Source organism: Xyrauchen texanus, chromosome 32 (genome assembly GCF_025860055.1).
Source record: "Xyrauchen texanus isolate HMW12.3.18 chromosome 32, RBS_HiC_50CHRs, whole genome shotgun sequence".
NCBI lineage: Eukaryota > Metazoa > Chordata > Actinopteri > Cypriniformes > Catostomidae > Xyrauchen > Xyrauchen texanus.
The window spans coordinates 36,082,734-36,109,050 of NC_068307.1; the positions used below are offsets into that span (position 1 = coordinate 36,082,734).

The 26,317-nt window shown below is 37.2% G+C and overlaps 1 protein-coding gene across 1 annotated transcript in view; it reads left to right on the plus strand.

The window, feature by feature from the left end:
- Positions 1-26,317, plus strand: part of cacna1da (calcium channel, voltage-dependent, L type, alpha 1D subunit, a) — a 138,251-nt gene that overhangs the window by 90,947 nt on the left and 20,987 nt on the right. Inside the window, exons 27-39 of the mRNA XM_052101064.1 lie at positions 1,565-1,766; positions 2,661-2,819; positions 3,185-3,295; positions 7,578-7,661; positions 16,940-16,972; positions 18,179-18,307; positions 18,423-18,488; positions 20,006-20,097; positions 20,275-20,434; positions 20,527-20,654; positions 20,743-20,839; positions 21,122-21,224; positions 21,667-21,768. Of these exons, the coding sequence (XP_051957024.1) occupies positions 1,565-1,766; positions 2,661-2,819; positions 3,185-3,295; positions 7,578-7,661; positions 16,940-16,972; positions 18,179-18,307; positions 18,423-18,488; positions 20,006-20,097; positions 20,275-20,434; positions 20,527-20,654; positions 20,743-20,839; positions 21,122-21,224; positions 21,667-21,768 (1,466 nt within the window). The remainder of the gene's footprint in view (positions 1-1,564; positions 1,767-2,660; positions 2,820-3,184; positions 3,296-7,577; positions 7,662-16,939; positions 16,973-18,178; positions 18,308-18,422; positions 18,489-20,005; positions 20,098-20,274; positions 20,435-20,526; positions 20,655-20,742; positions 20,840-21,121; positions 21,225-21,666; positions 21,769-26,317) is intronic.

Genomic DNA, 26,317 nt, shown 5'->3' on the forward strand with positions numbered 1-26,317 from the left:
ACACCACAGTTAGCACAGTTATAAAGTAATACCTTTACACACCTTGATATAGATCAGTTATAGAATAACATCACAGTATAAGCACCTTATAGGATGTTCAAACCTTTATATAGCTTAGTTATAAAATCACACATTACATGCACAGTACACCTACATAACACCTTGTATTTTCATCTCAATGTAGATCAGTTATAGAATAAGACCTTATATATGCACCTAAATATATATCTGTTATAGAATAACACCTCATAGTATTATAAACCTTGATATATATCAGTTATAGAATAACACCTCATACACCTAAATATAAAACAGTTATAAAACCACACACCTATATTTAAACACCTCAATATAGATCAGTCATAGACCAACACCTTATAGATCAGTTATAGAAAAACCCATTATAAATACAATCCTATATATAGATCAGTTAAAGAACACACCTGACATATACACCTACATAACACCTTATACTGTATATGCATCTCAATATAGATCAGTTATAGACCAACACCTTATATTTACACACCTTGATATAGATCAGTTATAGACCAACACCTAATAGATCAGATATTGAACAACATCTCATATACTGAATGTCCCTCAGTATAGATCCAGTTATAGAATAGCACCTTATATATACAAACCTTGATATAGATCAGTTATAGAATAACACCTTACAGTATACTGTATATGCACCAGATATTGACCTTGTATACAGTAATATACTAAACATATATAGTGTATACAGTATACATGATATTGATGCATACTCTAGGTAAACTGCAAATCAGCTTTAGGCTGCAATATTAGTGATTTTGAAAGTAGTGTTGAGAATGGCACCATATAATTGTGTATTGTAAAATGGCATATGTTGGTTCTTTCTTTTGCTAATTCTTATTCATGCAGTAGAGTGCCTTTGTTGAAAACCGGAGGGTGAAATAAATGAGTGTATTATAGTGATTTTTATGTTTGTATTGACGCTGTGGGTGCCACTGTGAACTGTATCATGCTGTCCCTGTAATTACAACAACACACTCAAAGTGTTCAGTTAGTTACACACTCGCTCAGTGTCACATTTCTGACACACACTGTGACAAAATGATGCGGAACAACTGTTCGTTTTGTCTTAGCCCCAGATGTGGACAAAAGAATGAAAGTAAAATAGTTGAAAACTTGCAACATCCACAATCAAAACAGTAAATACAAAATACTTTATTTTCTTCAGGGAATACTGGAGAGTGTTAATGCTGCTCTTTTGCGTACAAAGAAAGCATGTAGTTACCAAGAGATTTCAAGCTCTAAAAAGAACAAAAAAAGCACCATAAAGCTGGAGGGCAAGATTTTAAGTGAATACATTTTGGTCTGTTCCTCTTGGAATAAAGCATATGATTTGTATGGTGCTCTTTTGTCCTTTTTGGAGTTTGACAGCCGACAAATACAGGTTTGGAAAGACATGAGGGTGTGTCAATGATGTCAGAATGTTAATTTATGGATTAATCTATTCCTTGAAGTACACTATTTCCTTGACTCTCATTTATTTCTTCTCATTGTCCTGCCTAAGGTTGTTGTATAAGGCCATTGACTCCAACCGTGAGAACATGGGTCCAATCTACAACTACCGTGTGGAGATTTCTATCTTCTTCATCATCTACATCATCATCATCGCCTTCTTCATGATGAACATCTTCGTGGGTTTCGTGATCGTGACTTTTCAAGAACAGGGAGAGAAAGAGTACAAAAACTGCGAGCTGGACAAGAACCAGGTTAGTGGACACATAAAAAGATTATGTGGAACATTGGCTCTGTTCCAAACTTCAAAACATCATAGGCAGGCCCCCCTGTTCTGGCCAAAGTCTCAGGCAGCATTGCACTTATACATACATTATGCATTGTGTCGGGCTAAGTGAGAATTGTCATCCAAGATAGCAGACAGGCCCCAAGTCCATTTAAAACATAATTACTATAGTATAGTAAATATTCTTCTATTTATTCTAATAAAAATCTGTTTTATTTAGTACTGAATGATATGGATATAATAAAGTTACATCTGATTAAAAAAGGGGCTGTTTCACCCAAAACTTGTGTGTGCTATTACTTTTAGAGAGTTTTTAAGTTAGCAACGTGAGGTTAGGATGATGACTTGAGGGCCATTCATACCATCCATCCATCTTCAACCGCTTATCCGAAGTCGGGTAATTAAACAACCCAGATAGCACACGTACATCACCCAGATGTCCATTTATGTGTGTGTTTAAATCTGGAAGATGTATTTTCTAGGTTGTTTGCTCATCTGCAGTACGTCTATAAGACATTTCCTCTCAGATGTCAAAATGACTTTCAGCAGATGTCTTTGAGACGTTTATGATATATAATGTTTTTAAATCTTCTCTTTTTAAGATGCAAGATGTTAGAATGCAATGCTTTCCAGAGGAAACGCTCTTAAGCAGACATCTTGGAAATGTACATGTGCTATCTGGGAATAAATCTGGGAATCTTTTACTCATTTATATATTTACATTGTAATTTTACCATCAATGTACAATGACTATTGGCTCATTTCTTGAGCTTTACTGATATACTGCATAAAGCATTACTATGTATGCATTAAATGGAAAATTGGAAACAAAATATGAACATTTGATCTGTGTTGTCTTCAGCGTCAGTGTGTGGAATATGCATTAAAAGCACGTCCTCTGAGAAGATACATCCCAAAGAACCCATATCAGTATAAGTTCTGGTATGTGGTGAACTCCACTGGCTTTGAGTACATCATGTTTGTGCTGATCTTACTTAACACCATCTGTCTCGCAGTACAGGTACCGTTCTTTATATTATCGTAGATCATTTCTTCTTATTTTAAAGTTTATTAGAAGTGTAGTTTCTTGCTTAATGTTTAAATAGTTGTTGAATTGTTATGAATATTATTACATTTCTATGCTTTATATGTTATACGTTTGCACATGTAAGTTGTAAATATAATGGATTGTTTGCTATCATAATATTGATAAATGTTATCTTTCCCTGCATATGCAGAGTTGGTTACATCAGTAGATAATTTGTTTCAGTGGTGGAAATATATTACATTATATGATTTTTTAAATTTTTTTATCTAAATGTGTTGTTTTTGTTCATCTGTTTTCATTTTGTTTTTTTTATTTATTCATTTATTTTTATCTTCCAGCACTACGGTCAGTCTGAGCTGTTTAATTATGTCATGGACATCCTCAACATGGGCTTTACTGCGGTCTTCACTGTAGAGATGGTACTCAAACTGATCGCCTTCAAACCCAGGGTTAGTAATTTAAACACATACACATAAAAAGTTGCCCACCTACAACATTACACATCCTCATTTTAAAGCTGAAGTGTATCATTTCTGCGTCACTAGCATCATTATATTTGAAATGCAAGTGGTCTCCTACATTAACTTCCCTTTGCCCCATTGACCACTTTAACACATGCAGGTTTGTGTTGAGAAGAAGAACAGAATGCTAGTAAGCGTCTCATCATTTTATTTAATTCTGTGTGCTGTGACTTGCAGTGACTTCTTATAGAAAAACTCATTTGGACACTGCATGCACATAGTCCATAAACTGGCAACTGCAAGATAAGTGCATGATCACTCTAGTGTTTTCTTTAGTAAATCTTCCTATTTAAAAGCCTGTTCACACTAAGAACAAAACAAAAAAATTTAATGAATTTACAACAAAAGATACAAAACCATCTGATGATACAAATGTCATGTAAATAACATTAAATAATTCACGTTTCAGACAAAAATGGGCCAACTTGTGAATTTCTCCTCTGCTAGTGAAAATAGATCAAAAAGTAGCCTTCAAGCACAACTTTGCTCCAGTACTCTGTTTTGAACAAGTGTGAATGAATATATTCATGAATCATTCTCATTCACTTCCATTGGTTCAATGTTGACTAAACCAGTGGTTGGTTTTGTTAAATGAATCAGCTGAGTCAATGATAGAATGACGTGCGTAACATAAAAGACGCACATTTGCCTCAAAGTTCGACATGTCGTGCATTCTGAGATACCGTTCTGCTCACTACAATTGTTCATAGGGGTAATCTGAGTTACCGTAGCCTTTCTATCAGTTAGAGTCTGGCCTCTCCCATCAACAAGATGTTTCCTTCCTCAGAACTGCTGCTCATTGGATGTTATTTGTCATTGGCACCATTCTGAGTAAACTCTAGAGAATGTTGTGCGTGAAAATCCCAGGAGATCAGCGGTTACAGAAATACTCAAATCAGCCCGTCTGGCACCAACATTCATGCCACTGTCGAAATCACTGAGATCACAATTTTTCCCCATTCTGATGGTTGATGTGAATATTAATTGAAGCTCCTGACCCATATCTGCCTGATTTTATGCATTGCACTGCAGTCATATGATTGGCTGATTAGATAATCGCATGAATAAGTAGGTGTACAGGTGTTGCTAATAAAGTGCTCAGTGAATGTATATGAGCACACTAGGAATGCTTTACGTTCCAATTAGATTCGAGGACCGGAACTAACTGTTGCATAAGTAAGGGACAATGTACAGTCAGGCATTTGTTATCGTACAGTAAACCTGACAGGGTGATCAAGACACCGACGTGAAGAAAGAATCGCTGAACAGCTGAAATCGGAGTTGCCAGATAAACAAATAAATGGACATGAAACATTGATTTGAGTTTAAATTATTATATTAGCTTACTTGTTGTGATCACCAGTGATCTGAGAAGCAGGAGAGAAGGCTCTCATGATGAGCAGTCTGATATGAGAAACGTGCGGTTGTTACAGAGGAATATCGGACCGCTAGATGGTGCCATTGACTAATCAGAATAGAGTATTCCAGACAGCCGTGTTATAAAGCAATATATCAGTCTAATAACAATAATAAGAATAAAATAGTGTACTGCTAGTAATAATAAACAGCTGTTGTAATGTAATGGTGGCAAGGAGGTATAGTATAAAAATATTTATACCTCTGTAAGGACACATGTTTTATCGTTTCACTGAATGGACAAAAAAACTCTTGCTTTATTTTTGAATAAATTCCATTCCTGATCGTGCCTGCTCTCCGTTCCATCCGTAACTCTCATTGAAACTTTTTATGAGCAGCTTTCCAAGCCGTTCAAGTACCTTATGTCTGATATCTCCTCCGGATTGACACTATCTTACTAGCAAACAACAGCTCGCAATAGCTCTCTTGTCGTGAGTCAAACAGTCTCAGACCTTTTGATACAGCTGCTAACTCGCTGCGTGGCCATGGTCTGAAATTAAGGGGGAGCTTGGGTCAAAAAAGGCATTGAATCATAAAAATGCTCCCGAAATTCAAATGCCCTCGTAATGAATTCTTCTGTTTTTTTTATTTGTAACCTATAATATACACTCACCTAAAGGATTATTAGGAACACCTGTTTAATTTCTCATTAATGCAATTATCTAATCGACCAATCACATGGCAGTTGCTTCAATGCATTTAGGGGTGTGGTCCTGGTCAAGACAATCTCCTGAACTCCAAACTGAATGTCAGAATGGGAAAGAAAGGTGATTTAAGCAATTTTGAGCGTGGCATGGTTGTTGGTGCCAGACTGGCCGGTCTGAGTATTTCACAATCTGCTCAGTTACTGGGATTTTCACGCACAACCATTTCTAGGGTTTACAAAGAATGGTGTGAAAAGGAAAAACATCCAGTATCGCGGCAGTCCTGTGGGCTGAAAATGCCTTGTTGATGCTAGAGGTCAGAGGAGAATGGGCCGACTGATTCAAGCTGATAGAAGAGCAACTTTGCCTGAAATAACCACTCGTTACAACCGAGGTATGCAGCAAAGCATTTGTGAAGCCACAACACGCACAACCTTCAGGCGGATGGGCTACAACAGCAGAAGACCCCACCGGGTACCACTCATCTCCAGTACAAATAGGAAAAAGAGGCTACAATTTGCAAGAGCTCACCAAAATTGGACATTTGAAGACTGGAAAAATGTTGCCTGGTCTGATGAGTCTCGATTTCTGTTGAGACATTCAGATGGTAGAGTCAGAATTTGGTGTAAACAAAATGAGAACATGGATCCATCATGCCTTGTTACCACTGTGCAGGCTGGTGGTGGTGGTGTAATGGTGTGGGGGATGATTTCTTGGCACACTTTAGGCCCCTTAGTGCCAATTGGGCATCATTTAAATGCCACGGCCTACCTGAGCATTGTTTCTGACCATGTCCATCCCTTTATGGCCACCATGTACCCATCCTCTGATGGCTACTTCCAGCAGGATAATGCACCATGTCACAAAGCTCGAATCATTTCAAATTGGTTTCTTGAACATGACAATGAGTTCACTGTACTAAAATGGCCCCCACAGTCACCAGATCTCAACCCAATAGAGCATCTTTGGGATGTGGTGGAACGGGAGCTTCGTGCCCTGGATGTGCATCCCACAAATCTCCATCAACTGCAAGATGCTATCCTATCAATATGGGCCAACATTTCTAAAGAATGCTTTCAGCACCTTGTTGAATCAATGCCACGTAGAATTAAGGCAGTTCTGAAGGCGAAAGGGGGTCAAACACAGTATTAGTATGGTGTTCCTAATAATCCTTTAGGTGAGTGTGGTTGGCATTTACGTTATTTTTAGGGTAAGACGTAATACATTCTCAGACTTAAGAATTTTTATTAATGAATTGAAAAAATTTAAATTTTGACATAAACAGATAAGAAACCATTTTAAAATGTTAGAAAAGATTGTGCCTTCATAAAAAATACCCCTGAAATCAAATACAGGGGGCAAGCCGTTATTTTCTATAACATAACATTTTATTTTTAGTACTATAAATGCATTTTTTAAAAATCTGAATACAATCTTTAATCAAATTTTATTGCGAATCGAATTAAAAAATAATTTTTGAATCGAATCGAAACTGTGAAATGAACCCAAAACCCAAAGATTCATACCTTTAATAGAAATGCATTAATGTTTTTTTCATAGGGCATATTCCTGTCAAATATTTGCTCTTGGTGCGAATAGGCCTACTAATTTGGTTGGTGTATTGATTAATACATTAATATTAGCATGACAATAATATGCAATATTTTTTTACATTAAGAATTTTTGTATAGTCACTTTACTAACACATCTAATGCTGATTGCTAATCAATCGCACATATTATATCCTGGCCGTCCACCTTGCGTGTCTCAGGGGTATTTTGGGGACGCCTGGAACGTCTTTGATGCTTTGGTTGTGATCGGCAGCATTGTTGACATAGTGCTCAGTGAGATTGATGTAAGTAAACCAGAATTTAAGACCCTGTTCCCTTATATCTGCTGACAACTACATCTTAAGACATCTTCAGTCCCTTTACCTGAAACAGACTCGGATTTCAACTCAGTCTGAGCTACTTTTTAACTGACAACTTACTTCCTTGACTACTGAGATTTAATTTCTGTATTTCTTTCTTGTCTTTACCCTGTGTGTCCTCCACAACTTTTGTTTCTTCCATTTCTTTATCTCTCTCCTTTCATTTCTTTCCCCTTCTCCTCCCTCTCTTCCTTGTGTGTGGTGTGCCCTCTATTAACAGCATTATTTCACTGACGCATGGAACACATTTGATGCCTTAATTGTTGTCGGTAGCGTCGTAGATATTGCTATCACTGAAGTCAACGTAAGTACAATTGCCTTCACCTTTCTCAGCGTAGAAGCCTTGCAAGAAAAGCATGCTTGGTGCCTAACGCTAGACTACCAGACACTAGTATTTTACAGCCTGTTCTCATGAAATTTACATAGCATTGCAACATTTTTGCAAAACTGAAATGACGTGCTTCATAACACATTTGGCTGCACTTTTCAAGTGAAATATACAGCAGGGGGCGCCAAAAACCGAGGTTTTAAGAAAACGTACCTCCATAACCTAAAACTTTACCCTAAACGTAACCAAGAGTGTCTGAAAAGAGAAATAAGAGTTTAACAAAACAGACATCCTTACCCTTACCCAACACCTAACCTCAACTGATAGTGTTTTTCAATGCAGAAGCGAAATGAAAGCAAATTTTCTGAAGCAACCTTGTCAATTTGTGTTGCTTCTATGTCATTGTCATGTTACATGTTAGCTTGTGTTGTTGTCTGATTTTGAAACACAGTCCAACGCTCTATGAGGTGCGCTACCATGTAAGCTAATCATATTGGAATAGTTGTTTATATGCAGGTGGGTCTGTAATACAAGCATTAACATGTGTAATTTTTCAAAAGATGCTTTAGAATAAATATTATTATTTTATTATTAAAGCTTTATTGCAGACACAGGTCCATATAACACATACATACATACATAAATACATACAAATTTCCATATTAGCCTATAGGATATACAGGCTATTGCACCAGTGTCGTCTTAACCTAGAGGTGTATCTATAACAGCTTTTCAGCGGACTGACTAGGGCTTCAATTATATGGTTCACTGACCTGTCCAGGCGACACATAAAACTAAACATCAGTTGTCTTAAAAGTGCCTCACAAGATGGCACTCTAGTAGCCACAAACAAATGACTGGCACTATGCCACCTAGGGACACGAAGCAGCAACCTCATTACATCATTGTATGCAACCTTGAGTCTCTGCATACTCTTTTTCTTATAGTTAGACCACAATTGAGCAGTGTATAGCGGTGTGATGTAGGTTCTAAACAGAGAGCACTTCACAAAGTCAGAACACAAAGAAAACCTCCTTATAAGCATGTTAGCTTGAGAGTAGATTTTACATCGCTGACGATGTAGGTCTTTATCATCTGTCCAGTCATTGGATATGACATGACCTAAATATTTAATTTTCTCACACACAGCAAGAGGACTATCTGCCAAATAAAATGTTGGGAAAATTGATTTCCTGTCCTCATCGCTTCTAACTATCATTATGTGGCTTTTCTTAGCATTATATTTTATGTCATGATCAAGGCCATACTGAGAGCACACATTCAGCATTTCCTGCAGCCCAGCACTAAATGAACAAAGCAGGACCAGATCGTCAGCATACATAAGATGATTAACAACAGTGTTGCCCACAAGACAGCCAGTTTTCAACCTATTTAACTGGTTTGATAATTCATCCATATAAACATTAAATAAAAAAGGAGACATGATACCTCCTTGTCGCACACCATTACTAACATGAAAAGGAGTGGATACAACATTGTCCCATTTAACCAGAAACGTTTGGTGGGCATACCAAAACATTAAAATTCTCACAAAAAATTTAGGGGCACCTCTGTCTAACAATTTTACAAACAACCGTTCATGATTAATCCTATCAAATGCCTGTGACGCATCAATAAAACATAGGAACATAGATGTATTCAAGCTTTTGAACCTGGACACAATCTCTTTAAGAGCATAGATACACAGGTCAGTTCCATGTTTTCTTTTGAACCCAAACTGATTGTCGGAAGTAAGGACATACATTTCTAGCTTGGTTAATAGTATCCTCTCCAGTACTTTAGACAAGATACTTGCTATTGCAATAGGTCGATAAATGTCAATACTGTTGAGCTTACCAGCCTTATCTTTAAGCACCGGCAATAACATTACAGACATAATAGCATTTGGCAGGACACCATGGACCAGACAACCATTAAAACACATGGAAAGTAAAGGACAGAGCCTATGGCTGGCATATTTTAGATGTTCTGCAGTAATACCGTCCATACCACAGGCTTTGTTGTTCTCCAACATATTAATGGCACCATGAATATCTACTGCTCTTAATTATCATATCTGTTGAAAAATCAATATGTTCATTATCAATTCTACCTGGGTTACTTTTAACACAATTAAACAGGTCCCGGTAGTGCTCCCGCCAAAGCTCAGCTATTTTTTCGGGGCCACTGATACCTTCAATATCCGCTGGTAAAGATGTTTTATTGGAATTCATTACTTTTACCTCTTGCCAAAAGGCATTAAAGTTGTTGTTCTGTAGCTTTCTGGCTAGCGAGTCCGCTCTTATTGTATTTTAATTTTTCTTAATAAATCGGAGTGCATTCTTAACTCTAGCATTTGCCTGTTTTTTCACATCTAGCAGTACCCCATGTCTAGGTCTACCTGTCTCTGACCAAAGTCTAAAAGCCTCTCTTGCCTCAGCATACTTCTCAGCTACAAACTCATTCCACCCAGGTCTAATGTTAAATACCTTACATCTACTTTTACAAAAAGGATCACTGGAAGCATTAAGACATTTCACAATATCATCATACATGGCACAAAGTTGTTCAACATGTTGCACGTCCTTACAATTCATATCTGAGCACATAAGGGCCTCATGAGGCAGAGCAATTTTATTTAAATAATGCTCTGTTAGCAATGAGTATTGAACCACCACCTCTTTACTCAGTTTTGACCAGTCCAGTTTACTTGAAGAGGCAACATTATTATTTCTGGACAACAGAGGTACATACTCAACATCTAACAGAGCAGCAATAGGTATGTGATCAGATGTAGCAAGTTCATAGCAAATCTCCAAATTTACCAGCGAGGCATGAGCATCAGCTGTGGTCAAAATATGGTCTAACCAAGATGTTGTATTCCACGCATCACTAACATACGTAAAACTTGTTTCAGGCAAGAAAGCTACACTCGATAGAATTAATTTAGACTCATTACAAAACTGCTGCAGATGTACTGCAAATAAAGATTTGCTATCTGACATGTCAGCATTAAAATCACCCATAACATAAACACAAGATGAGCTATTATCCTCTATGAATGACTGAATAAAAGCTAGCCTGTTCAGAAATTCGTCCTCATGCTCATATGATTCATACGGTGTATAAACATTTAAAACAGTAAATTTCTTTTCATTAAAATTAAGCTCTAGCCCTATGGCCCAGTCAACATTTAGGCGCACCACATTCACCATTGAGTCATATTTAATGTTCCACAATATAGCAACACCACCAGCTATCCTACCTCGAACCAGCCTTGTACTGAGGTCGGTAGTAGACTCTCCAGCCCCATGGAAATTCACATGTATAGAGTTCAACTTATCCAGGTCTTGTTTCGCCAGCCAGGTTTCTTGCAGGCACAGAATGTCACACTCGTCCTGTATTGTGTCCACAACTAGACGTTTTGATCTGTCAGTAGCAGTATGGCCTACTCGCAACCCGCGGGAGTTGTACGAGACAACACGCATTTAATATGTTTAGTCTCTCCCAGCAGAACAGCAGAACTAAATACCATAGCATAGCAGGGGCTGAGTAATAGAGAGAAATAGAAGTGTTATAAAGTCATAATACGCCATTTAAATCATGATATGAGTGAAAGTGGAGAAAAACATAGTTGTTGTAGCACCTTTAGTGTTAATTTCACCTGGAAACTGCACGGAAGTGTATCTGCAGACACGTATAACAAGTTTTCCTAAAACATATATAGAGTCATGTTTTCACTATGAGACTAGGTTGGTATTATATGTTGGTCAATTACTAGATGAGTCCACGAGTTTATTAATAGTTTAGAAAGTTCAACAAATTGACAACGTTTTTGTTGCACCAGCAATAATTTTTCCTTTCAGTATTTAATCCTCAAAATGGCACCAAAGTTTCTGCAAGGCTTCATTGTATGTTGTCTTGAGTTATTTGTCTTGTGAATTCACATTGTACAACTAATGTCTAACATTAACAACATTAAATGCCATACTGTCTCTCTCCCTTGCTTATCTGAAATAAAACAACATCTGGTGACCCTGGAGACTCAGCTGCTAAGAAAAACATTAACTGAAATCTGTTTTTGCTTTATTTTACGCTGTGATTTTTGCATTTGTGTGGAACATGAATCAATGGTATCAAATCCAAATGTGTCAAAATACTGTGAGAACTGCAGAAATCCATCAGCTGGTTTCTCTAATGCTTGTTCTTCCATTCTGTCTCCATAGAAACTTGTAGAGGCAAGTATATGGCACGATGTGAAGCTTGTTTTCTGCTTCATAATGGCTTTTTTTGTGTTATGAGGTCAAAAATGTCCTTGTCAGTTTGGCAATATTGTGCTGGTTTAAGAATTGTCATATTGTCATCAAGACCAATCTAAACCAAAAGAAAAACATACTTGTGTCTTACTGATTTTGCACGATAAAAGTAAAGCTCCACTTTACTGATTACAAGCCAAATCAGCATAATAAATGGTTTGTTTTTGAGGGCAGGAAGGTTGATGACTTGTTAAAGGAGTGCTCCACCACTTTTCAGCATCAAATTTCAAATGTTCGGCATCAAACTAAGTCAGCGTGGGTTGGATTGAGAACACTTTTAAACACACTTACAATAATAACTAAGCTTACTATAAGTTTTCTTTATATAGAGGCACACGTTGTTGTTGTCGGCGATGATGATCAAATGCAGATCCTGAAGAGGGTGATGTCGGAAATTGGTGGAGTGTTCCTTTAAGAGCTGTGACAGAGTTTTTCTGTGTGGTTTCTTTGGTGTTGTTATTTATAATCCTATATCTCACAATTACTGTCCAGTTTTAGACATATAATGTAGGGAAACACACACTTTGATACACATGTCTGCTCTTAAGTAATTAAGATAACACTCTCAAGCTGAATATTAGTTTCATATCTAATCTTACACCCCTGTCTTAGCTACAGTGCCATTTCTCTGGAGTTCTTACATGTCCCAATGTCCATATATATGTATATATATGTGTTTTGTCCCTATAGGTGTTTTCTATTGTGGCCATATTCATTGGTTGTGTCGTATATGTGCGTTTAGTCTCTACATTTGTGTGTATGGATGTATACAATTAATGAGAGTACTGTATGTGTATTTTTTTGTCTTAGATGTCAGTTTTGTGTATGCTTGTGTATGTGAAAGAGAGAATTAGAGAGTACTTGTGTCTTGTCTTTGTATGCATCTTTGTTTATATTCATTTTCCTATATATATCTTTATCTTCTGCTGTCATGATATTTTTCATTTGTGGTAAAACCATTAACGGGCTTCACTGGGTCTTCTGTCAAACTAAGGTGGCACTGCTACATTGTAGTGTTTGCAAACTTGAATTTGTCCAAATCTTTTCATCATAATTTTGCAGGCCTTGTGAAACTCTTTTTATCACTTATTGTTTTATTTAGTGGCTTATTAGCATGCTACAGACATTATAGATATAAAGTATTATATCCAACACAGCAAGTACAGATCCGTCATTTATACTGGAATGTGTCTTGCTGTCCGGTCTACTAATGCTTATATCTATACCCATTAATCCCCACTTAGGGGTATGTGTGACTTTCACCCAATCTTGGAGTGGTTGGAGTGACTGGTTTGCCCATCCCCTATTGCATGATATGTAGCCGCTAACATTAGCTTCATTTTCTGCAGATGGCGCTCGGCCACCCGCTCCATTCCCCTCCGGTCAGTGCCCAGGCGGTGTAGAGCTTGTGACGTTTGAAGTTCCTCTCTTTCAAAACCTCCTTCTCACCTCCAGACAGAATGGCCCTGGAGCTCAGAGCTGATTAAAAGAACGAAAAATCTAAATATTGAAGCTGAATGTCTAATCGCTAGCAAAACAAGTTAAGAATTGGGAATTAATATTATTAATTATTTAAAAAAATGAAATTGAAATCACATTGCCTTATGGATTCCAGAGAAACATATACTGTCATTAAACAACTTCTGAACAACCATTTTTTTAATAACGAAACGTACTGTTGCACGATTTTCTCCTCTGGTACACAGTAGATATAAAGGGCCGTCAGTCACAACTACAGGCGCGTTTTGACATCAAATCTATAAATGGTTGTTCAGTGCTAAGAGATGGAGGTAATTTATGTGTGTCGATGTGGTGTCTGTCTGCTGACTGTCTGTGTCTCTGTTCTGTCTTTCTTCAGTGAGCTCTTAGAGCTCTGAAGAGTGAGAACTTGAGTAGAGCAGGTGTGTAGACACAAGCCAGGCTGCATGACCCTGTTTAATTGCTCTTTTCCTTTATATTCATCTCTCTTACTGCTTATTGCTGATCTTTCTTCCCTCCATCCATCCATCCCTCCTTCTTTCCTTCCACTCCTCCCTCCCTCCCTCCCACCCTATATTCCTGTCTTCCTTTCTGGCTTCCATTCTTCCTTCCTTCCTACCTCCATCCCTCCATGTTTTGTTCCATTCTGCCTTCCTAACTTCCTTTTTTACCTTACATTCTAGCTGTTTTTCCTCCCTCCCTCCCTCCTTCCCTTTCTTTCTTTCTTTCTTTCTTTCTTTATTCCTCTGCCTTGTCGTTCACTGTCATCTCTTGCATTTGATTGTTAATGTCTTCCTTCCTTCCTTCCTTTCTTCTTTCCTTATTTTCTTCCTAACTCCTTCCCTCTATCCATTTTTCCTTCAAGATTCTCCCTTCTATCCTTCCTTACATCCTTCATCCCTCCCTCCCTCCATCTTTCCTTCTATAGTGACTTCCTAGCTTCCTTTTTTCCTACCTTACTTTCTAGCTTTTTCCCTCCCTCCCTTACCTCCCTTCCCACCTTCCTTCTCCCTCCCTCCATCTTTCCTTCCATTCTGCCTTCCTAACTTCCTTTTTTCTTACCTTACTTTCTAACTGTTCTCCCTCCTTCCCTTTCTTTCTTTCTTTCTTTCTTTCTTCCTTAATTTCCTGTTTCCTTCCTTTCTTTCCACCCTCCCTCTTGCCCACATTCCTTCCTTCATTCCTTCTTTTTATTCTACCTTCCTATCTGCCTTCCATTCTGCTATCCTTCCTCCTCTCTTTCCTTCCTTCTTTATCCTTCCTCTATCATCTCTTGCATTTTATTGTTAGTGTCTTCCTTCCTTCCTTCCTTCCTTATTTTCTTCCTACCTCCCTTCCTTCCTCCTTCCCTCTTTCCGATTTTCCTTCCAGATTCTCCCTTCTATCCTTCCTTCCTCCCTCCCTACCTCCCTCCATCTTTTCTTTCCATTCTGCCTTCCTCTCTTCCTTTTTTCCAACCTTACTTTCTAGCTTTTTCCCTCCCTCCCTCCTTCCCTTTCTTTCTTTCTTCCTTCCTTTTCCTGTTTCCTTCCTTTCTGGCTTCCATTTTTTCTCCCTTCATTTTTTCCCTGCCTTCCTTCCTTCTATTGCTCCTTCTTTCTTTCCTTCCTTCCTTCTGTTCTTTTTTCCTTCCTTCTTTCCTTCTTGCCTTCTATTGCTCCTTCTTTCCTTCCTTCCTCTGCCTTGTCTCTCACCGTCCTCTCTTGCATTTGATTGTTGGAGCGCCCTTGCGTGGTGACTTTTGCAGGACACATGCATGAATATTTCACAGTGCTACTGGAATACAAAGCCTTGTGCTGCTGCTATCTGTCAAGCAAGTTTGTTCAAGAAAGACATTAAATGTGTGTCCAATTAAATGCGTATGTGCCTGTCTGCAGATTGCCAATGCTTAAACGCATGCTCCATTAAATACCACGGCAAGATACTATAACGTTTGCCTCTCATGCAAATTGTTATTTATATAATTAGTTTATCAAGGAAAGTAATGAGGTATGTAATACTGTATGCTTGAAGCCATATCTGTCTGGAGTCTCAGTTCTTTTGTTTTTCTGGCTTTACAGATGAAGGATAAATCTTTTTTTTCTGATTTGTGATTCCTAATTATTTTAATTTTTTGAGTGTTTTGCCACTGTGTGACTGTTTCAATATGTATGGATGTGTGTTTTGATCATTTTTGTTATTTCAGAGTCAAGAACTGGTCTATTCTCAAAGCCAAATGTGCTGACAGAATGTAGTTGATGTGTATTTTATGAAAAAGCATATATTTATATGAGAGTAAAAAGTCTTTATTAAATAATTAGTCTGCAAAGATACAGTCATGTCGGACCAATAAACAATCTACAGTGATTTTTTTTCACTGTTTTCAATAGTGAGAGTCTGATGTTTGGTTGGATCTTTAATTCATCAAATATTCGATCAGGGTTGTTCTGTTAATACGTTTGTGAATATTTGTGATTCTAGCACTTGTCACTGCTAATGTTACTGTTTTGCAGTACATAGAACATCTATTTCTAATACACAATGTTGTTTGCATCACAGAGTTAACACTGTGTTTCCAATACAACTCTGCATGTAGTAGAACATAGATATTTAGGCTAAATTGAAATTAAATACCCATGGGGCATAATGGCTATGTTACTGTTCTGTATTGTGGTCGCTTAGAGATTATTGGATACTTTCTTGTTTACAAAGTTGTAATCGTTGCATAAGTGCGTGCTTGTCCTACTTTGTCCTGTGAATACATGTGTGCGTGTGTGAACTGAACTGTACGTTGGATGCTGTCCCCTGCTGCTTATGTAATCCACAAGGAAAATAAGGAAATTAGGTCATGTGATGGACCTTCATGTTATATAAGCCCCTTCATATGAACATAGTCCTGGTTGTCTTTGATTGTTTGTCATTTTTCAGTCACTATAAGCAGAAACAGGAAGTTTTGGAGTAGGATTGTCTATTCTACATGAGGTCAACATGAGGTTGTTCTCACTCTATGCTGTAGTGGTCATTTTTTTTGTCTTGTCCAGTAAAAATATCTAAACATCCTCAAAACAAGATACATTTCCATGAGTAGCAAAATTGTGCTTGCTGCCAGAGTATGTTGTAAGTTATTTTTCTTTTCTCTTCTTTTCTTTTCTCTTCTCTTTTTTTGTATAAAGCATAAATCTAACAAAAGTTTGTAAGTTTAAAACTGTTTGCCAATATGATCAAAATCATATTATCGTACACAATTTTGCTTCACAAGGAATACATGTTTAAAACATTTACTGGGAAACAAGACAACAAGACTAATAAACTATTTTTTGTAATATGTGATTTGTTAGAAATGTAATTATAGAGCTTGTAATATCCTGTGTGTCTAAACATTGTCTCAAAGTTGTGCCAAAGTTGTAAGTGCATTTTAAAGTGTAAATGGATGTGCAAACATTATGTGTGAGTGATTAATTGAGGCCTTTGATTTCAAAGCCCACAGAGGCACCACAGGTGGATGAGGCCGGGGTAAGAAATTCTGCCCCTCTTGGGCTTTTTGCCCAATTTTACAGTCTGCATTCCTTTTCAGGTTTCCGTTTGAGTTCTAAAATCTTGATTTAACATTGTTACCTCTCGTCTCTACCCACCCCTACTTACGATTCTTTGGGTTTTTGTCTATCTTTCTTTGTTTGAGTTTGTTTTCTTTTCGTTTACTTTGTTTGCTTTGTCAAGATTTGTCTTTGTTTTTCAATGTTTTTACTATTTTGTCGATTAGGGAGAGTGTCACCCAAATATGACAAACTGTGTGTGAGTGTGTGTGGGGTCTTAGGCCCTTCACGTTTGTACCGCTGACACTGATGCATGGTCAGGGGCCCCTGAGGTCAGGTCGGGTTGGATCAGGTAAGATTGTGACCTCAAGCTGACCTTTCATGTGTAAAGGTTTGGGGGCCCACTGTAAATTGGCATGAAGTAATTCTTGGTTGAGAGAGCCATGCTTGTGCCAATGCGTGCAATCAAGTATGGCAAGGTTTTTCTATCCAGCATGCATCCTACTGCCCCCCCTACTTTGCTTTCTAGGAAGCCTGCAACACTGGGTCTCTGGTTGTGTTGAATTTGTTCAGTCAAACCAGCCTTATAATTACTCTGAAAAACATTTTCATAATCAGTATTTTTGTTTTGTTTACCAGTTTCTTCACATTCTAAAATAAATTTACTCAAAAGCAAAATCGTTTTCACAGAATATATCTTGAAATATGTTTATTTTTCTTACCCCAAAGGTATTTGTTTTCTGTTGGATTTATGCGTAAAAAAAAAACATGTGCATACACTTAAAACTATTTGCCAATGGTTTCAGATTTAAGATATATTCTCTAAAAACAGGTTTTAAAGTAAATTTATTATGTTTGCATTTTCTTTTGTTGAAAATAATTCACAAATACTGATTATTATCTGATTATTATGTTCTTCACTAAGCAGACAAATTAAATTCCACATTTAAAATATACGTTTTTTAACTTAAATGTTACAACTCCAAAGCTTAAAAGCTTAAATATTTTAGTATAAGAACAATCAAAATACTTAAAAGATTTCACATACATGTTGTAACCCACTTTGCATTCTAATACAACATTGTGATGCCCTCTGCTGGTTTAGACAACTAGAATACAGCCAAATACCCTGTGTTATCTCTTTCTCCTGGTTGGTTGACTAATATTGACTCCACCCCCCCTACAGAACACAGAGGACAGTGCTCGCATCTCTATCACCTTCTTTCGACTTTTTCGAGTAATGCGATTGGTCAAGTTGCTGAGCAGGGGGGAAGGCATTCGAACGCTTCTTTGGACCTTCATCAAGTCTTTCCAGGTCGGAAAGTCAATTAATATGTAACATATCCTCCCTCATAAGATAATTGTAGATTTTTAAAAAATTGATTATGATGTTACAATTTTATAACATTAAACCTGTGCTCTTTTCTTAGGCTCTGCCTTATGTCGCTTTACTGATAGCTATGCTGTTCTTCATCTATGCTGTGATTGGCATGCAGGTGTGTTTCCTTGTGCTCTGTTACAGAAGCTAGCATTTTAGAAAAAGTTTATAATATTGGCAGAAAAATGCAAGTTTGGTTCAGGTTATCACAATATTTTAAATATCACTGTATTATTTATTTATTTATTGAGTGCCCCAAATACAGCAAATTATTTATCTGCACACTTTTATTTTGAAGCCTTTGTATAAAATTCCACCAAAATGTGTCAAACGCAATTTGAAAATGAAATGCATATGTAACCGGTCCTTCTCGACCAGCTCCGAATGGGATTTTAACCGCATGGGTGGTGGGTGCGCTAATGAGGAGGCTAAAGGCCAGATCCTCTAGCATCAGTCGCTAGTGTGCCTCTTGAGACCAGGTTCACACTCTGCACAGCTATCTTCCAGCTGGCTACCGTTACACTCACCCCCCTAAACCTCACTCCCATCTGGTCACGGCACCACAATAACCGGTCCTTCTCGAACGCTTCAAATGGAATTTGAACTGGCATCTCTGGCATTGGAGGTGGGTGCACTAACGAGGAGGCAATAGGCTACAGCCCCTAATGCCAGTCGCTAGTGTGCCTCTTGAGGCCAGGGGAGTGAGGTTTACACAGGGCACAGCTACCTACCAGCTGGCTACCGCTACACTCATCCCTAAACCTCGCTCCCATCTGGGTCAAGACTCCACTGTAACTGGTCCTTCTCGACCAGCTCCGAATCGGATTTGAACTGGCATCTCCGGCATGGGAGGTGGGTGCGCTAACGAGGAGGCTAAATGCCAAATCGTCTAGCCTCAGTCGCTAGTGTGCCTCTTGAGACCAGGGGAGTGAGGTTCACACACTGCACAGCTACCTACCAGCTGGCTACCGTTACACTCAACCTCACTCCCATCTGGGTCACGGCACCACAGTAACTGGTCCTTCTCGACCAGCTCCGAATCGGATTTGAACTGGCATCTCTGGCATGGAAGGTGGGTGCCCTAACAAGGAGGCTAAAGGCTACAGCCCCTAGCATCAGTCTCTAATGCGCCTCTTGAGACCAGGGGAGTGAGGTTTACACACTGCACAGCTACCTACCAGCTGGCTACCATTACATATAGTTAACCTATTATGGTTATTTATTCTATTTTATTGCCATTTTTAATACTATTTACACTATTTTTGTAAGCTTGTCTTTTTTATAATACATGCATAAAAAAATTATGTTCTAAAATCATTCAGAAGCTCTTAACATGAACGCATCCTTAAAAAAGTGTAGTTGATGTTAAAGGGTACCCTTTTTTTCTTGGGGACTGGGGCAGCCCACCAAGCTCCAAAATTGACCAGAAAAGACACCATAATTGCATAATTATAGTCCATACAACTTGTGTGCTACATTGTATTTCAAGTTTTCTTTAGCCATACAAAAGCTTTGTGTGAGGAATAGAGCAACACTTAAGACATCAGAATCAAATCCTGTTTTAGAAAAGGATTAGCTAGTTAAGTACAGCACAGTGCAAATTAATTCACTGAAGAAACTCGCTCCATCTTTCAGGTATTTGGCAAGGTTGCTATGGTGGATCACACACAAATCAACAGAAACAACAACTTCCAGACGTTCCCTCAGGCTGTGCTGTTGCTCTTCAGGTCAGTGAACAACACTGAAGCTAAAAAAGTATTTTTCCATTTTTATGAATTAAATGGTGCAGCTTGTCATGTAAGATTATGGTATACACAGTAGGTGTTTAATAAGTGTTTAATGTAAGATATAGTTTAAGAGTTTGTTATCTGATCCAGTTAGTTTTTGTTTGTTTTTGGGTATAGATGTGCAACAGGTGAGGCCTGGCAGGAGATCATGTTAGCATGTATGACTGGGAAGCTTTGTGACCCAGAATCGGACTATAATCCTGGAGAAGAGATGACTTGTGGAAGCAGCTTTGCCATCATCTACTTCATCACCTTCTACATGCTCTGCGCCTTCCTGGTATACACACACAGGATAACACATGTGACCCATATCTGCATGCATAAAGATACAGAAACTGAATAATTAATCATTAATATCTCTTGTTTTAGATCATTAACTTGTTTGTGGCTGTCATCATGGATAACTTTGACTATCTGACCCGTGATTGGTCAATTCTGGGTCCACATCACCTTGACGAATTTAAGAGGATTTGGTCAGAGTACGATCCAGAGGCTAAGTAAGGAAGTGTGAAAGTGTATATGTGTATGTGTATGTGTGTGTGTATTAGTCAGTCAATATTGTGCTTTCTCTGTCTTTTATCACAGAGGCAGAATAAAGCATCTCGATGTAGTGACGTTGTTACGGCGTATTCAGCCCCCTCTTGGCTTTGGCAAACTTTGTCCTCATAGAGTCGCCTGCAAAGTAAGACATACATGCATACACACACAAACTCTAGGAGACATACCATAGACATGCACTGTTTTTACATAAAACTAATTAGAAATATTACTGACTAGCCCTAAACATAATTCTAACTCCACCCCTAAAAGTTTTTTTTAACCCTTCATTGGTCTTGCGGGTCATTTTGACCTGTTTGTAAAATTATCCTAAACGGGTCCGAAAGTTCCACAAGTCCAAGGAAGGGTTCAATTAAAATAAATGTTTAACTCTCTCTTTATATGTCATTTTTTTTCTCTGTTCCAGAGACTGGTGGCCATGAATATGCCTCTGAATAGTGACGGCACTGTCATGTTTAACGCTACGCTTTTTGCTCTCGTGAGAACCGCATTGAAGATCAAAACGGAAGGTGAAAATGCTCATTTTTTATATCTGTAAATGTATGTCAGCATGTTAGATTTTGTATTTCAGAGATCTTGAAATGAGTTTTGGATATCAATAAATTGGAGCGTAATTAAGATATCATCAATTACTTTCTTACTAGTTACAATCACATTACAGATTTCTAAAATTAATATTGCCACTAGTGAAAACCAAATCAAAGATAAAAAATAAAAAACAAGCATTTATAATATTTGAAGGTTCTTTCCTGATATCAAGAATTAGCATTTTAACTCTGAAAATTGAATTGGTGGTATCTATAATTAATTTGATGCACATGAATGTTAATTCGGCTTGTCATAAATGCACAACATTTCCCAAACGCATTCACACATATTCCGCTTAGATGATGTAGTATATAATAGCTACTACATTTGTTGTTAGGTTGATAATGTTGTGTTTTGATGCAGGTAACCTAGAACAGGCAAACGAAGAGCTCAGAGCTGTTATTAAGAAGATCTGGAAAAGGACGAGCATGAAGCTTCTGGATCAAGTAGTGCCCCCTGCTGGTGGTCAGTCATATACATATCAGAAATTGTGACTGCTATCAGAAATAAGCATTCTCAAAAGAGCACAAATACACATAATACCTAGTGCGTACAAAAATCCAAAAACGCTAACTTGTATTTCCATCTACAAATTATCTGCTTAGATATAGAATAAAAATCTTTATATTTACTGTGGGGTCCAAAAGTCTGGGACAGCATTGAAAATCTGGGATTCCAAATTGAATGTCATAATCAAATCATATCATAAATCACAAATCATAAAAAAAAAAAAAAGGTGGTAAAACTTTCTATAAAGCCCATGTTTATAATGCATTGTAAAGGCATCATAATGCATTAGTAATGTCTCATAATACACCTTATAATATGTTAAAACATCTCATAAATAATTGTAACCACAATTATAATACATTATAATACTTATCTATATACCTTATACCTTTAATGCTTTTTTCGTTTAATGCATTATGCATTAGTTTAATGCATTATAACACAATAACATATATCAGAAACTTTCTCTTGAGAAAGAAATATGTATGTTGATCACACATGTAGCCAATCTTCTTGGATGTAACACACACCCAAGAATAAAAAAGAAAAATCAAACTGATTCTATACTAGACTCTCATTATTTTATAAATATCTCGTAATATAAGTTTGACTTGAAATTAATTGTATGTTACAAGTTTATATTATGGCTGTTTATAAGAAGATATTGTTTTTGTAACTTTACTTAAAGCAGGCAAAGACCACTTATAATATGATCACTCCATAAATCCTTTTGACTGTTTACACTATACAGCACTTATACGATTAACTTTATAAACATCTGCTGCGTTAACATTGGATGTTGCTTGTGTTATAATGCATTATACTCTAAAGTGTAACTATGAGTAGGGGAAGTCTAATAATATATTATAACTGTAGTTATAATTATATATGTGAAGTTATAACATATTCTAAGGTGTATTATGAGAGATTAGGGATTCAGTATAATGCATTTATAATGCCTTTATAATGCATTTTAAATAAGGGCTTCATAGAATGTGTTACCAAACAGTTTTAGGATTTTAAAAAGTTTTAAAACAAAGAAAAATATTTAGGATTCGACACCATTTCAAGGTAATTAATCAAATAAATAAATTTGTAACATTGACTATAGCACATATTTTTATGCACAATTTGGGTATGGCAAAATGCGAATAAAGTTTTCGAAATGGCTTAAAAAATCAGTTGCTTGAGGATCATACATTTTTGTTCGGTGAGAAGACGTGCGCTTATACTACCATGGAAACACTTTTACTGAATATATTCCTATATAATTTATATAGGAATATAGATGTGCATCAATAAAGTTGTGACAGTGCCACAATAAGCCATGTGAATACATAATTTTCTCAGAGAATAACATTAATGTCATTGCATATCATCTCAAATGTTGCTCTAGTCATTCTGAAATGCCAAAGTCTGTCATCAAAAAGATTGTCTACTGTTACCTCCCAGAACTGTCTGACACACTTTCACTCCCAGACATAAGGCATCTGTGGCTTAACTTTAGCAATCATGAGGTTTTGTCTGGGCGTTTTGTCCACAAATAACTGATTGCATTTAATAAAAGAGCAACAGTGGATTTAACTACCATTTTAATTTCAATTTTGCACCAATTTCCCCATAAGTGACGGTTTGTTTTCTTAAACGCAAGAGATGGAAATGGTGCTTTATTTGCTATATTCTGATTGTTCTCACACAAGATGACCCACCAAATACTAAGAAATTCTGAAATTAATGTTTATTTTTCACTTCAACTTTTGACTAAAAGTGAAATTGTTATTCTCATAATGTTATTTGTAAAAAAAAAAAAAAAAAGCAAAATAGAAGCATTTTCACTTGTTATCTTAGACTCTTGGATCCCACTGTCTATAAAGCACACTATGTTTTTGACACAAGTACAGTATGCACACTTACACTCTTTATAACAGTTCATGTGACATTAACACACATGTACATATGCATTTACACATACACACACACATGCGCACACACACTCATGCCCGCGCGCGCACACACACACACACACACACACACACACACACACACACATCAGCTGTTGCATTTGTTCTCTCCTGCTGTTCTACTCTTAGTTTCTCCTGGTCGGGTCTCTGCTATATATGTTTTGTTCCGTATGTGTTGCGAATGCACTCCTCTCCTGCTCGGTACTCTCACTGTGTCTACACGGGAACCTTGATTATGTGTGCTATTGCGCGTGTGTGTGTGTGTGTGTATGAAAGTGTGTCTGTAAGAATGTGGTGTAATGATTTGAAGAATGTGTGTGTGTGTGTTGGGCTTTGGGCTTGCATGGCAACTCGGGCATGCTTTGTCCTTCTAAAAACATGTCTTTCTCTGTTTCTCTCTCTTTCCTCCTCTGTCGATCTCTCTTTATCTGCTTGAGCTTTTCCACAGCTTCTGTTCCTCATTAACTGTCTTTCTGTTCATGTAACAAGTTCAAATCTTCAGAATATTCTGAAGCAATTCTGTTTTAGGGTGGTGGCATGGAACTATTGTTGCCTCTTCTTTCCTGATCTGTCCCCAACTACTTGTTTAAAAAGTGACACAGACCCCTGCTTCAGAATTATTCTCACACACACAGAAATATAAAACATGCACATGCATACAGCCATGTAGATGTACATATTTAAGCACAGATGATCAAACATGCACATGTAGTAACTTTAGCTAAACGTACTGTGCAGAATATTACACTTGCACAAATGCACAAACTGATATGCAACGCTAATGTGCAAATACATATTGCTTAGTGCTGCTTGCTTGCATGTTTCCAGTAGAACATAAATGCGTATAGGGTTAGATTTTAGTTAAGTTGGACAGCTTAGCTTGTTCAGTTCTTTGAAAAACCTCAAAAGTTCCCATACCCTATTGTTGTTGTTATGCTAATGCTAATATGCTAATGTTAGAGTGTAAAAGATGTTTACAGTCTACAAATGCCTGGTGACTAGAGTTTGTCTGGTGCAAACCTTTAGGCAATACATCCCAAACCTGTTAATTTGCCTAAGATTAGATTATTTGGACTTTTATAATTCAGTCAGGAGTAAAAGTTTGTGAACTATTAAGCGCTAAGTGTAATTATATATATTTCTGCATGAATGGCTTGTAAAAGTTGACCTGGTCTCTGTTTAAGAAATAATGCATGAATGTAGTCTTATTTAACATACAAAACATTTAAAGTACCACATGGAAACATACAGTATGTGAAATTTACATTAAAAGACGCAGTGATAAAGATCCATATAAAGAAAGGAAAAACTTTTGGATACATAATATGCTATAACATTCAGGCAGATTAAAAAAAAAATTATCTCATTAGGTCAGAACACCATCACAGCTATGATTCATCATGATACAGAGAGTAAAATAATGTGGAGCTGCTTATAATATTTAAGGAACCAAAGAATTCCAAGTTATTACGACAAATATGTGTTGGTCTACCTCTGATCTACAGCTCATTTGGGTCTTATTTGATGGAGAAACCAAAGAGAAGATCTTCCACTCTATGTTATTTGATAAATAATTCGGTCTGTCCTTATTATTAAGACTTGGATCACATTTTATGAGCCAATTTGATAGAATTCCAGGTAATTCCAAAGGATAAAGCAGTCGTAGTGCACATGTGTTGAACGCATTTGTATGGGCTCGCGATCAATAGATTATACTATAAAAGATTGAGCACTCGACAGTGTGAGAGACAAAAGGGCACACAATGTAATTTAGTATACCATATCTTTTTTTCAGCCTCATATGGCACGCAAAGTTCCCACAGTTCCTTTACTGACCATCATGTATGTGAGGCTTCAAAAACTGGGCTATACGCAGACAGTCCAAGTGGACTTTGCTGATGACGAAATGTACGATTTTTAAAGTGCTGACAATTCACTATATATACTTCTTTTCCTGTCAAATGCATTTATTTCCCTCTTAGGGAAGAAAACAAAACAATATGTAACAATAATGCTTTATTAACATTTTCGAAACAAAGGCTTCCACAGTATAACAACAGAATTGCAATAAAATAGCACCAATTTAAGAAACACTAAACATTTCCTAAAAGCTAAGTGAAAGATTGACTAAATTAAAGAACTAGTTAACTAATCTCTTAAAACCTCATCCTATTAATCAGTTAATCAGCTGGCAGGATGTGACTACAACTTCATACCCTGGATTAAGCAACACTTGAAAGGCGCTACTCTTACTACTCGTGTCATATCTATGTTTGGTAGAAATACAGCCTGATCTCATGAAAAACTAATTACGTTTTGCGACAGTTTCCAAGCGAAATGTCCAGCAGGGTATGCCAAAAGTCAGGATCGCTTCTTAATCTGATACGGTTTTATGATGGTCATAAATTGTAGCTATTTTCCTCTTAAAATGACTATTTAGTTGGCGTAACATAGGAAATATCACTCTGAGTCGGTTTCAGTCTCTCAGCGTACGACACCACAGAGGTGTATTTGTGTGCGTTGAAGTTATCTGCTGACAGAGA